The sequence below is a fragment of the Tauraco erythrolophus genome, chromosome 4 (genome assembly GCF_009769465.1).
Source record: "Tauraco erythrolophus isolate bTauEry1 chromosome 4, bTauEry1.pri, whole genome shotgun sequence".
Taxonomy (NCBI): domain Eukaryota; kingdom Metazoa; phylum Chordata; class Aves; order Musophagiformes; family Musophagidae; genus Tauraco; species Tauraco erythrolophus.
Window position 1 is genome coordinate 24,465,829 of NC_141468.1, and position 13,008 is coordinate 24,478,836.

Sequence of the window (13,008 nt, forward strand, 5' to 3'; positions counted from 1 at the left end):
TCAGGCCGCCCCTGCGAGTCCCTGGGCGCGGTCCCGCCGCAGCCCGGCGCCACATCCACCGGCCGGGCCGGGCCGGGCCGCCCAACGGCCGCCGCGCGCGCCCCGCGAGCGCCACGCCGCCTGCCGCCGCCCGGCACCTGTGCGGCCCTGGCCGGGAGCGCCGGGCGAGGCGCCTGCGCACTGCGCGGCCCTCCGCCGCCACGGCCGCAGTCACTTCCTGCCCCCGTGCCCATCCGGCTCCGGGGTCAGCGGCCGCCGCTCTGGCGGGACAGGGGCGAATAAAGTTTTATTCGGGGAGGGGGAAGCCGGCCGTCCTCTCCCAGGTAGGGGCTCGCCCGCCGCGCCGCGCCCTCCCCTCCCCTCTCCGTCCCGGTGGCGGCGGCGCTTGGCGCCCGCTGTCACCTGCTGGCCGCCCGCCCCTCCCCGCCCGGGCTCGCGCGTGGCGCGGCGGCGGGCGCGCCCGGCTCCGGCTCCGGCAGTGCCGCGGGGAGCGCCCGGCCCGGCGGCGGGCGGGCTGCGGCCGCGGGCTGTCGGGGACGGAACTTTCCCCCCGCTCCCGCGGGAGTTGAGGGACGCCGGCGCGGCGGCGGGAGGAGGTGGGGATGGAGCGCGGCGGGAGAGCGGCGCGGCGGGAGCCGCCTGCCGAGGGGGCGCGGGGCCGGGCGGCTGGCTCGGCTGGGCGCGGGAGGGCGGCGGCCCGGGGCTCCCCTCCGGCAGCCGGGGCGCAGGTGGCGGCGCGAGTGGCCCAGGCGGGCCGGGCCGGGCGGGGCGGTGGGGCCCGGGCGGGCGGGAGGAGCGGAGCGGAGCGGCCGGGCTCGCCGCGGCGGCCGTTGCAGAGGGCGTTGCGAGACCTGCCGTAAACAATGGAAACTTTCTCCTGCGCGAAGGGTGCCGCTGCCTGCCGGCCTGCTCCGGCGGTGCCGCTGTGGGAAGTGGGCGTGCGAGGTTAGCGCTGTCCCGAGCCGCCCGTTCTTCGGGTGTGACCGTTAATTTGCTTATTTTATCAGAAACGGGCTGCTGGATGTAGAAGGAAAGTAGGTCGTGCGCACGGAAAATGCCTCTAAGGGACAAGTGTTGTCAGACTGACCACCATCACCATGGATGCTGCGAACCAGGTACTGTGGGTGTGATGCTTGGGCTGTTTTGCTTATCTCCTTTGTTAAAAGCTTGCGGAAACTGCTGTGATGTTGCAAATGTGCGTCATTAGGGACAGTTCCAGATGTCAAAAGTTTCTGGATTTTGTTTGGAAATGTTTTTTTCATGTCCTTGAACTGTCATGTTAAAATTATTTCAGGATAAGATAATTTCTCAGTTCCTGCAGGATGTGCCATAATCCTCAAGCCCCCACATGGGCATTGCATGCAGTGAGCAGAGGAAGGCATGAAGTTGGGTAAAACAATTGGCCCTTTTGTTTCCAAAAAGTGCAATATTCAGATTTTTTTTGTAAAATGATGTTTCTAGCAATCTCTTGCGTTCACTGTTTTGTTTTACTTTACATCTTCTCTAATGAGCTCTGATGAACTTGAAGATCTTTTTCTCAGAGGAGAGAAAAAAAACAAACAAGTGCTGAAAGGGCTGTTTGCATTCCACTGCTGTGTGACATGGAAGGTGCCATCAGTGGAAAGTATAATGAATACTTTAAAGGTTCAGCCAGCCTGCTAGACTTTTTTTAGTAATTGTTCTGCCTAAAAGGAAATTTGATTCCTTTCTTGTTGCCTTATTGTAGAGTTTGTTATTTGGATGCATTCACTTGTGTTTTCAAAAGAAAGACATCAGTTTGGGGAATTAATAGTTGAAAGCATATGAATGGCAACTTTGATAATGCTGCTTTAATTGAATGTAATTTGAGAGTGGGTATTGTTTATCTAGTAGAAACATTTCTTTGTGTTTAAGATAACATAGGTTTGAGTTGTTCTAATGCTTTAAAAAAGCTAAAATACTTTCTTGCCTTACGAATAACAGGGATGTGTTACGTGTGCTTCATGTATCTCGCTCCTCTTGATGTCAGTGGGTGTTGCATATGCATGTCAGAGGCAGTATACAACCCAAAATATACTGTTTTGAAGAATAGGGAATAGGCTAGTAGAACACTGTATGTTATTGTGTTAGAAATCCCCAAACGATTAGCTGATTTGTAATGGTTGTTATGTGCTTGTATATATAATAGTATATTCTGGGGCCAGCATAGTTGGGTGGAGTGGTCATTCTGTCATTCTTTTCTAAGACTGCTTTTCTTTCTAATGTTCTTTTCAACTTGAATTTATTTATAACCTTGCATCTTTTAGAAGAACTTTCTTGTCAAAATGTGTTTAATCTATTTGCACTTATCTCTACATAGTTTAATACTATACCTCTACTGTGCTTTATTAAAAATAAATGTCTTAGAGATGCTCCGTGCTTCATTTAGAAATGGAAACCTTACAATGGGGTTAAAAATCAAATCAAATGGATAAGGTAGAAGCTGATTTATGAACTACAAAACTAGTTATTTTGTCAATGAGAAATTAACAGGAAGATCTAACTAATGATTTTGCAAATGCATTTTTGAATAAGTGCTCTTACTCATTTAAATTAGGTTTCCCCTCTGGGCAAAGCTTAATTGCCTTATGCATATACAGCAATGGAATGCTATTAATTTTCATGTGCATAAATACTGTGTATTGGAATAACTAATAATCATCCTGATCAATAAATGTTTTAGTTTCAGTAGATCTTACAAAGATTGTGATGTGGAATGAAACTTCAGAAATAAGGTATTACTTCAGCAGTTTGCTTGAACCAGAGGCATTTCTTGAATGTGGTTTTTATTGGTTAAAAATATTACAATAGCAAATTTTGGTACATAAAACTTAGTTATACTTATGCTTTTTTTCTGATCATTGCTACTTTAGATTTGGATTCAGTGCTTTGGTGTGTGCTGACAACATTCAAGTTGCATTGTATGCTGTGAAGTAGAGTATTTGGTTTGAACATGGGAGTCAAGTGTATTGTTCTGGGGAGTTTTTTTAATTGATGGAAATTTCTAATGAGTCAGCTGGGTTTTGTATATTTATATGCTTTTGTGTTTGATACATATAGCTTTGAGTACACATTTTCTTTAAATAATGAAAATTACAGCGAACTGTCAGAGTTATCAGGGCTGGAAAATTCATTATTGACTGTTTTTAATTCAGTATAGATAAAAAATTTTAAGACAACTTTTACTGTAGTCTTGAACTATATTTTTAGCTATTTTACTATATGCACAGAAGATCCGTAGCTTAAAGAAGTCATCTGAGTGTTCTCTAATGACTTATTATCCTTTTATATATTTCAGTGCATCTGTTGGAACCTGGTGATCCTCCGTTATTACAGCAGCCTCTGCAAACATCAAAATCTGGTATTCAACAAATCATTGAGTGTTTTCGATCAGGTATGAAATTATGCCTGACTCTTAAGAAGTTTATTACCTTGTTATAAGAGTTATGTTTATTTAGTATATTAAAAAAAAAAACAAACCAGCACCTGACTTTCTACATATTTACGATATATTTGTAAATTTTTGGTATTAGGTGCTGGTTCTTTTAATAAGGGTTTTCATGTAAAGTAATGAAGGTACATCTTCTGCTGTATGGTTATCTTTCAAACAAATAGAATGTTAGTTTGTTGTTCTGCTTTATGTCATCCCTTCTGCTGTTATTAATGAGTTTATCCTAAAAGTCCTGAGATGATGGGAAAATTTAGTATTTACCTTGAACTTTTTAGAATTGCTTTATCATGTGATATGTAGGTTGTTCCTTGATTGTTTTCTGGAGTTGCAATACATAGCAATGAACCGGAGAGTAACAGCTGAGTGTTTGGGTGAGCATGCCAGAGATGATTTAAACTTTTAATGTTTTCTGACTGTTTCTGTGCTTCTGATGTGGCAAACCAAACGTTTTATTTTCACAACCCCTGGTGCAAGAACACAGTAGTTATTAGAAGAGTTAAAGTAATGTCTTTAATGCTACTATCAACATGTTTCTAGATTTTTCCATATAGAGCTGTTATATATATGGAATGTTTCATGTATAAATCATTGTTGCTATGTAATGGGATGCACGTCTGGGCTGAGTCTTGTAGAGTGGCACAGTATTCAGTTTATGTTCTCCACTTGCATTTACAGAACTTATTACAACAAGGGAAAGTGGATGTGAGAGTCGTCGTTAGTAAACTTTTTCATAAGAAGTGTGTTTGGATGAAGTTGCCTAAGGCCTCAGATATGCGTGGCAGGGTTCTTTTGCTTGAAGTAGATTAGTGGAATCTCTACTGTTAATGGCATGAACTAGTTGCAAGTACTGGCTCTGGGCTACTTCGAGATTGTCCTCACTGGCATGTGTTGAACTGATAGCTTACCTTGCCATCTTCAGTCATCTGCACCAGGGAAATTGGACGGAAGGCAAAAGGACTTAAGACCAAGATTTTACTGGTTAGTTTTGAACAAGCAACCTCTCATTACGGGTAGAAACTATTTTGATTCTTATGGTAAAGACATAGAGATTAAAGCCAGAGTATTGTCCGTAATTACCTAAGATGTTTTAGCAGAAACTTCTGTCATCCGAAGCGTCAAGAATAACGGATGAATTTGAATCTAGATTTTTTTTCCTAAAGATGGAATTGCTTGCTAAAGACATGAACTCTGGTATTTCTGCCAGGGAAATATTTATAATAATCAATATTCTGTACCGATTTCTTGTGACTGTGATGTTATTCTAGCTTATTTACAAACGTTAACAGAATTTGACAAAGCATCGCTTGCCCAGTTTAGATGTAACTATAACTTAGGGAAGGCTTCAGGAAGCTGGAGGCAGCATATGGTGGCAGAAGACTGACAGTTCATTGCCACAATTTGTACTTGGTGAAGAGTAAGGACATGGTTTTTTTTTACTCTCTGCCTGCTGTGTCCACAAAACCAGTGGATGTTTTAAATTTATTTGCTGTTTCCAGAAGTCCCTAAAGGTCTACAATTTAATTCAAAAAGACTTTTTTATTCCCACCAATGAGAAGCTTCATAGTTGCATAAGGAAGGTTCAAAGCCAGAGTGACTACCATGTCATCTTGTCTGACCTCCAGTATGTCATAAGTCCTTAAAGCTCACCTGGTAATTCTTAAACCAAATAATTTGGAGTAGACAAAAATGTTTCAGCCCTGAACAGAAAAAGACAAAGCTATCAGTATAACAGGAGAGAGAGTGAGGAACTTGTGTGTCCCTTGATTGGGAAATAGTGGAGGATTAGGTGATTTTGGTTTTTTTTTTGTTTTGGAGAGGGTTTTGTGGCTAGGGCAGGTGTTGACAGCATGGCCAAATTTTGGGTTGTTGTGTGCTATCACCAAATTGGAGGCCTTTTATTTGAACTGTAGTTTGGTAACTTACTGGAATTTTGTCTACATGGAGCATCTGCAGTGTTGTTCACCTGGGTTTTCATCAGTGGTTTTCTTTATATGCTGAAGCTCAAATATTGGTTGGTGATATCTGGGTAAACAACTTGGTAGAATTTTTAAATTTGGAGTTTTCATTAAATCTAAATATTTTTCCAGTGGTCTGTAAAAATGCAGATCACCTGAAGGCAAGGTTAGTAACACTTGAGGAAAGAGCAGTGAGAGGAAAAGACAAGAGGCTAGGGCTGTGGCCCAGGAAAGAAGTATGAGGGGACACAAAGTGAATGGTAGCCTCAGATAGTCATGTTTGGGTCCCGTTTTTAAGCAATTGTTGAAGGAGGAGAAGACAGCATGTTTTGCTAAAGCTCAGTTGTAAGAAATTTTGTAGGACTACTATTGCACCAAGAAATAAAAAGCTGTCTTAGTTAGGCCCATTCATATTAAAGAACTATTAGTTGTTATGAAATTCTTAATATTTAAAAGAATTTTGTTTGGGAAATGGTTCTGCAGTGTGACTGAGTTCAATAGTTAAAAGGAATTCTTAAGAGAAGTGTCTGTGATGACAGAAAACTTGAACTTTTATTCCAGCCTGAAGAATGCCTTGATGCTGTTTCATAGTTGTCTGGTTATATAACTTTATTCTTAGTCCAGTTTAATCATGTTTTTTGCGTGTTGAACTAATTTTGATTAATTTTGATTTATTCCAATATAAGAAAAAAATCAAGATAGAGAAATAAGCCGTATTTGGTTAGCTAGTGTTTCTTTCCAATTTGGAGAGGGTAAGTATTCATCGTTTAGTAATCTGTTGCTAACTGTAGGCATTACGTTCATAGTTTTTGAGATGAGAAATGAAGGAGTGGGTTTGAAGTGCAACTTAAACTCCAGATCCTTTAGTTGTTTAAGTAAGGCATGAGATTGAATGCATCAACAATGCTAGATCAAACTGTATCTTTGTGTGTTTTGTTTGTTTTGGTTTTTTTTTAATATACAGTGCGTAACAGTCTGGAAAACCTGCGTATTTTGTCACACTGCCTACATTTTAACAGAAAAGTTTCTCACTTAAATTATACGTATTTTCCTTTCAATAGACTAAAAATATGTCTACAAGTACTACTTTCTTGCCTAAACATCATCATCTTGATCTTGGGTCGGATACCTAGATATAGTAACATTTCTTGACCTGTTAGTTGTTCTCTTTGTTTTATTGTATGCTCTGGTAGTTTTTTGCCTTACCGGGTGCTATTTTTACATGAAATAGAATCATAGAATGGTTTGGGTTGGAAGGGACCTCAAAGATCGTCTAGTTCCAACTCCCCTGCCATGGACAGGGAAACCCTCCACTACACCAGGTTGCCCAAAGCCTCATCCAACCTGGCCTTGTATATGCCCCATCCCCGGAAGTGTTCGACGTCTCTGGGCAACCTGTTCCAGTGCCTCACCACCCTCAATGTAAAAAATTTCTTCCTTAGATCTAATCTAAGTCTACGTTCTTTCAGTTTAAAGCCATTGCCCCTTGTCCTATCACTACACACCCTTGTAAAAAGTCCCTCTCCAGCCTTTTCCTGTAGGCCCCCTTTAGGTACTGGAAAGCTGCTATAAGATCACCCCGGAGCCTTCTCTTCTCCAGGCTGAACAGCCCCAACTCTCTCAGCCTGTCTTCATAGCAGAGGTGCTCCAGCCCTCGGATCATCTTTGTGGCCCTCCTCTGGACTCGCTCCAGCAGCTCCATGTCCTTCTTATGTTGGAGACTCCAGAGCTGAACGCAGTATTCTAGGTGAGGTCTCACGAGAGCAGAGTAGAGGGGCAGAATCCCCTCCCTCGACCTGCTGGCCACGCTTCTTTTGATGCAGCCCAGGATGCGGTTGGCTTTCTGGGCTGCCAGCGCACATTGTCGGCTCATGTTGAGCTTCTCATCGACCAGCACTCCCAAGTCCTTTTCCTCTGTGCTACTCTGAATCCATTCTCCTCCTAGCCTGTACTTATGCTTGGGATTGCCCCGACCCATGTGCAGTACCTTGCACTTGGCCTTTTTGAACTTCATGAGGTTCTCACAGGCCCATCTCTCCAGCCTGTCAAGGTCCCTCTGGATGGCATCCCTTCCCTCCAGCGTGTCCACAACACCACACAGCTTGGTGTCATCTGCAAACTTGCTGAGGGTGCACTCGATCCCACTGTCCATGTTGCCAACAAAGATGTTAAATAGCACTGGCCCCAGATAGCTGTATATCTCTTGCTTTCTTAGCACTGTTGGATAAGCTTAAAGAAAAAAGACTGCAGGCTTCTTTAAATGCTCCTAGGTGGTTATTCTTTCCTGGTGGGCAATTGTATTGCAGCAACCAGATACTGAAATAGGGACTTTTTAATGTTAGCTGTTAGTTTTTATCATAAATCATTGCACTTTCCTTGTAATGTGCGTAATCCTTGACTTCTCTTTTTCCAAACTAGGCTTGTTTTTTTAGTGGAACTTGGAGTAAGTTTCATAAACTTACAGTGCAATGAAGTAGCATTAACACAAGATAAAATGCTGTTATAGTTGTCATGTTTTAAAATGTTTCCACTTTCATGGGATGATGTGAATTAAAAGATGAACAGACAACCTTCCTTAAGTGTAACGTTTCTTTTATTACAGGAACTAAACAACTTAAACATATCTTGTTAAAAGATGTGGACACCATTTTTGAGTGTAAATTGTGCCGGAGTCTCTTCAGAGGATTACCAAATTTAATTACTCATAAGAAGTTTTATTGTCCTCCAAGTCTCCAGATGGATGATAGTAAGTCTTACTAATTCAAATATTTAATAAAGCTATCTGAAGTTGAGAAACTTATCTTTCTGTACCATTTATACAAATACACCAGAAACAAAATGCAAAAAAAAAGAAGTGGAATTAAATTTCAATAGTAACAAACGTAGATCACTTTAGTGGTAGTAAAGAAGTTACAGCTCTGACTTAATATGCGTTAACAACTGAGACCCATGTCAGTGTCATAATTTGATAGCTAGTTTATACGTCCAACCTTTTAATGAAGAGTGTCACTATTAACACTTTATTCCTTTGTCCCCTTTTTTCCCGTCTTTCCCTCTTTACTGTGAAATATATGGAAAAGTATGCCAAAAGACTCGGAAATTAATCTCATAGAAAAGCGTGGGTCTAACAAGGCTTTTCAGTTTTAGATCAGCATAGCTCTGATGGAATTCAGCTGGATCCTGTAAAGTGACTTGGATCTACATCCATAATTTTTTCCTGTACTGGCGAAGTGCTTAGTGTCATGGATGCAATCTTTAGGAAATCTGTCCTTCAGTAATACTCTCTTTCTTACTCACTCACTTCACCTTATGTTGTTTTAAGATATTCTGTGTGATCGTGCCTAGCCCACCACCTTTGCTGTAGAAATGAAACTTTATTGTTAAAGTGACTTAAATAATGAGGAAAAGATAAAGCAGTATATTCTTACGGAAAAAGAAATTTATTGAAGTCTCATTCCAGTGATGACTTTTTGTTGATCTGAATAAAGCTCAATAATTTGGAAATGTGGCAGCATTCAAAAATGTTTTGTAAAGCTTTCTAATTATCTTGATCTCTTGACTAGATCGACAGATGCAATGAGGGTTTTTTTTTTCCTGATTAATGCCTTCCTGCCTCAATATCTCAAAAATCAGGAACCAAAAAATTTACATGGGCAATTCTTTCCTCACCTTGTGTCAGCTAGTGTTGCGAAGAAAGTGAAAAGACGAGTACTGTCGCTTTCCTTAAACGACCGTGCTTGGCAAGTAGCAGAGAGTCACAGAGCTTCTCTGTGAAAAGGGATGAATCGTATTTTCAAAGCAAGGTTACAAGTGTATCTGACTTAGATGCAAAAATTTCTGAGCAAAATAAGATTACTGAGTAAAAACTTCCTGTCCAGCTCCTGTCATTTAAGTGGCTGGTTAGTTTTTGTGTTTTATGTTTCACTAGCAGGGGTGCAAATGAGGAGAATAATACTAGGTGCTCTGAATAAAACTATATAAATACTTACATTTTATATGAAATTGAATATGATGATTATTGAATAAAGTGGGGGGGTTTTTTCCAATAAATAAAATTAAAAGCTAGTGAATGAGAGATAGGAATAAAAGTTCAGCATCCCTATAGTGAAAAACTCCAAAGACTATTATTCCCTGATGACCTTTTTGAGGTGTATTCTGTTGGAGTAGTTATTAAATGGACTGAAAAGGTGCTGTAAAATAGGAAGGACTTTTTACCTTTGTTAAAAATTATATACAGAGTCCCATTTGAAACTGACTGCGAAATTCCATATTAAAGGATGAGTTCTGAGCAACAAACAGCATTTCTCTTGTACTGATGCTCTTTTCATGCATTGCTGGCAGCGTGCAGGGAACAACCCTGACTGAGCGTGGGTTTTTAATTAGCTGTTACCAGGAATCATATCTTCAAATCATTGTGGATAATTTTGAACCGTATCATCTCAGTGTCTCGTCTTTTTGCTGTAGCACCCTGGCTTTTTAGTTGTGCCAGTGCAGATGCTTAGCATGTTGTGCTGGGAACTAATTTGACAATTAAAAACAGGATTTTACTGAGGCCTGTAAAATCATGAATGATATGAAGGTAAATGGGAGCAATCATTTGTCTGGCTTTATTTTTCATAATACAAAAACTGTGAGGTATCCAGAAAAATTACCAGACAGTAAAATTATCAGTATTTCTGGTAAAACAAACAAAAAACCACCACTTCAAAAGCATTTGAATAAACTTTATGGAAACTGAGTGTATTAGTACTTAAAGGCAAACTTCAGCTTGGGAAGTTTACTGGCATCAGACAAACAAGGAAAATCCTTGTATCCTTCTTTCTTGCTTTTTAAGTCTGCTGCAATGCTTTATCAGGGCAGAGCATAGGATGAACCTTTGGTGAACCTCGGTGAAGTTACTCTTTCTTTAAGTAACTTCTTTGTCTCAGTTTTTATTGTTTTGAGAAACTAGTACGATTTTTTTCTCTTGAATAATACAGGACTTGTCTGTCCTTAACGTTTACTGTCTTACTGTATCACTGAGCCTATTACTGCTTTGGTATTACTAAAACCTTTCCCTGCCCCAGAAGTTAAGTTCTCTCATATCTGGTTATATCTTCATGCAGTGCTTAGCTTACACAGACATTTCATTCTTTGTTAAGGACTGTTCAGAATTCACAGAGAAGAGCTTATTTCCAGAATTATGTCCTGTTATTGAGAATGCCCATTTCCAACAGTAGAAAAATTAGTTTCTGGTGATGGTTCAGGCTTAGTCGCACACGTGCAGAACAAGCTCAGTTGTATGCCATTATTTTTTTCAATTGACAGAGATTTTTAAAGAACAGTTTAATTCCAGACAAACTAATTTTTAGTTTAGGTGGCTTTCACAGTAGCACACTGGAAGGATGTACTTCCAGCATTGGCTTTTAATAAAAAAGTCACTTGTACTGGTAAAAATGATTACTCAAAGCCTGTAAGTATAAACGGTCAGAAGAATAGTACAAATACAGGATTTGTGCAAATTTGGTGACCGAATTGACACAGTGGTTAAAAGATACTTTGAAATTTCAGTAATTTGAAATTGCCAAATCATTAAAAAATACCTTTGCTTCTTTTCACAGACCTCCCAGACATAAATGATAAACAGAGTCAAGCCATAAATGACCTCCTGGAAGCAATCTATCCAAGGGTAGATAAGCAAGAATATGTAATTAAATTGGAACCTATAGAAACTAATCAGAATGCTGTATTTCAATATGTATCAAGGACTGATAGCCCAGATGAGAACACAGAAAGTAGTAGTACCCCTGATCAAGCTCCGGTACAGATACAGGAACCCAGCACTGAGCAACCCAAGACTGTTTCAGCTCCAGCCCCAGTCCCAGCTGGGGAGACTGTAGAGTTACCTCCTGCTGATCCCGTTACAAACAAGGTGGTACCTACTCCCGAAGAACAGCCTCCAGCAGTAAATCCTGATTTGGACTCTCCGGATAATTCTGATTTTGGCCACCAGTTGATATGTTGCCTTTGTAGGAAAGAATTTCATTCCAGACGCAGTGTACGCCGGCACATTCGAAAAGTGCACAAAAAAAAGATGGAAGAGCTGAAGAAGTACATAGAAACAAAAAAGAAACCAAATCAGTGCCCCGCAAAAGGACGAAATAAGAATGTTCTTGTAACATTAGGTAGAAGTTGTCCTGTGTGTTATAAATCATTTGCTACAAAAGCCAACGTAAGGAGGCATTTTGATGAAGTTCATAGAGGATTAAGAAGGGATTCCATTACTCCTGATATAGCTACAAAGCCTGGGCAACCTTTGTTCTTGGATACAGTTTCTGCTAAAAAATCTTTTAAGACCCGAAAACAAAAGTCGTCTTCAAAGGCTGAATACAATTTAAGCGCATGCAAATGCCTTCTGTGCAAGAGAAAATATAGTTCACAAATAATGCTGAAAAGGCACATGCAAATTGTTCACAAGATAACTCTTTCTGGAAAGAACTCTAAAAGAGAGAAAGGACCCAACAATACTGCCAATGGCACAGAAATAAAAGTAAAAGTCGAACCAGCAGATTCTGTAGAACCTTCACCCCCTTCCATTGCCCTTTCTCCACAGAGTGAATTAAAGGGAACAAATCATTCAAATGAGAAAAAGAGCACACCGTCAGCACAGAAAAATAAAGTTAAACAAGACCCTGAAAACCCTAAATCAACTTCTAAATCAACCACTAAGTCAACCTCTAAATCAACCTCTAAATCAACCAATGCATCTGCTGCAGGTGGCCAGCAAAAAACCAGGAAGCCAAAACTTTCAGCTGGCTTTGACTTCAAGCAGCTTTACTGTAAACTCTGTAAACGCCAATTTACTTCTAAACAGAACTTGACAAAACACATTGAGTTACACACAGATGGAAATAACATTTATGTTAAATACTACAGGTGTCCACTCTGCTCTTATGAAACACGCCGCAAACGTGATGTGATAAGACATATAACTGTAGTTCATAAAAAGTCACCACGCTACCTTGGGAAAATAACTGCAAGTTTGGAAATCAGAGCAATAAAAAAGCCAATTGATCTTGTTCTAAATAAGGTGACAAAAAGAGGCCCTCAGAGGGATGAAACAAAACAGATTGTTTCAAAACAGGATGTCACCTCTAATTCTCCCAGTAAAAAGTATGAAGGAGCTGATGTTGGCATTGAAGTAAAAGTAACAAAAAACTTTTCTCTGCACCGATGCAATAAATGTGGGAAAGCGTTTGCCAGAAAAGCTTTTCTAGAACATCATAAGAAAACCCACAAAGCAAATGTGTCTCATTCACCTGAAGAAAATAAAACCAAAGGCAGAAGTACAAGATCTAAAGCTGTTGTCTGGTGAGGTGAAAAAAAAGTGGTTTGTCTATTTTTTAAAGAAAAAAAAAACAAACAACAAAAAAAGCCCCACTGCCTTTCATTTGCTGTTGTTGATTTATTGCCGAAAATGTATTTTTCCATAGATTTTATGGTTTAGTGGCTTAAATACTAAGGTAGATGTCAAATTTTGGTTTTAGTGTTTTGAGAAAGAGTTAATTTCTAAATTTGTCATTGTAGGAATTCAGAATAGAGCAT

The 13,008-nt window shown here is 40.5% G+C and overlaps 1 protein-coding gene across 2 annotated transcripts; it reads left to right on the forward strand.

The window, feature by feature from the left end:
- The first annotated feature begins 1,054 nt into the window (after nucleotides 1-1,054).
- On the forward strand, nucleotides 1,055-12,778 carry ZNF800 (zinc finger protein 800). 2 transcript variants are annotated; one of them, XM_009989376.2, is made up of 4 exons: nucleotides 1,055-1,115; nucleotides 3,317-3,412; nucleotides 8,027-8,170; nucleotides 11,025-12,778. In XM_009989376.2, the coding sequence occupies exons 1-4, from the start codon at nucleotides 1,055-1,057 to the stop codon at nucleotides 12,776-12,778; spliced, it is 2,055 nt and encodes a 684-aa protein (XP_009987678.1). The 2 variants fall into 2 exon arrangements, with proteins under 2 accessions (XP_009987678.1, XP_086466524.1); XM_086610398.1 differs by lacking the exon at nucleotides 3,317-3,412.
- The last annotated feature ends 230 nt before the right edge of the window (nucleotides 12,779-13,008 follow it).

Coding starts and splice junctions, on each gene's coding strand:
- ZNF800 (XM_009989376.2), top strand. CDS start 1,055: ATGCCTCTAAGGGACAAGTGTTGTCAGACTGACCACCATCACCATGGA. Junction 1,116..3,316: donor CCATGGATGCTGCGAACCAG/GTACTGTGGGTG, acceptor TATATATTTCAG/TGCATCTGTTGGAACCTGGT. Junction 8,171..11,024: donor AAGTCTCCAGATGGATGATA/GTAAGTCTTACT, acceptor TTCTTTTCACAG/ACCTCCCAGACATAAATGAT.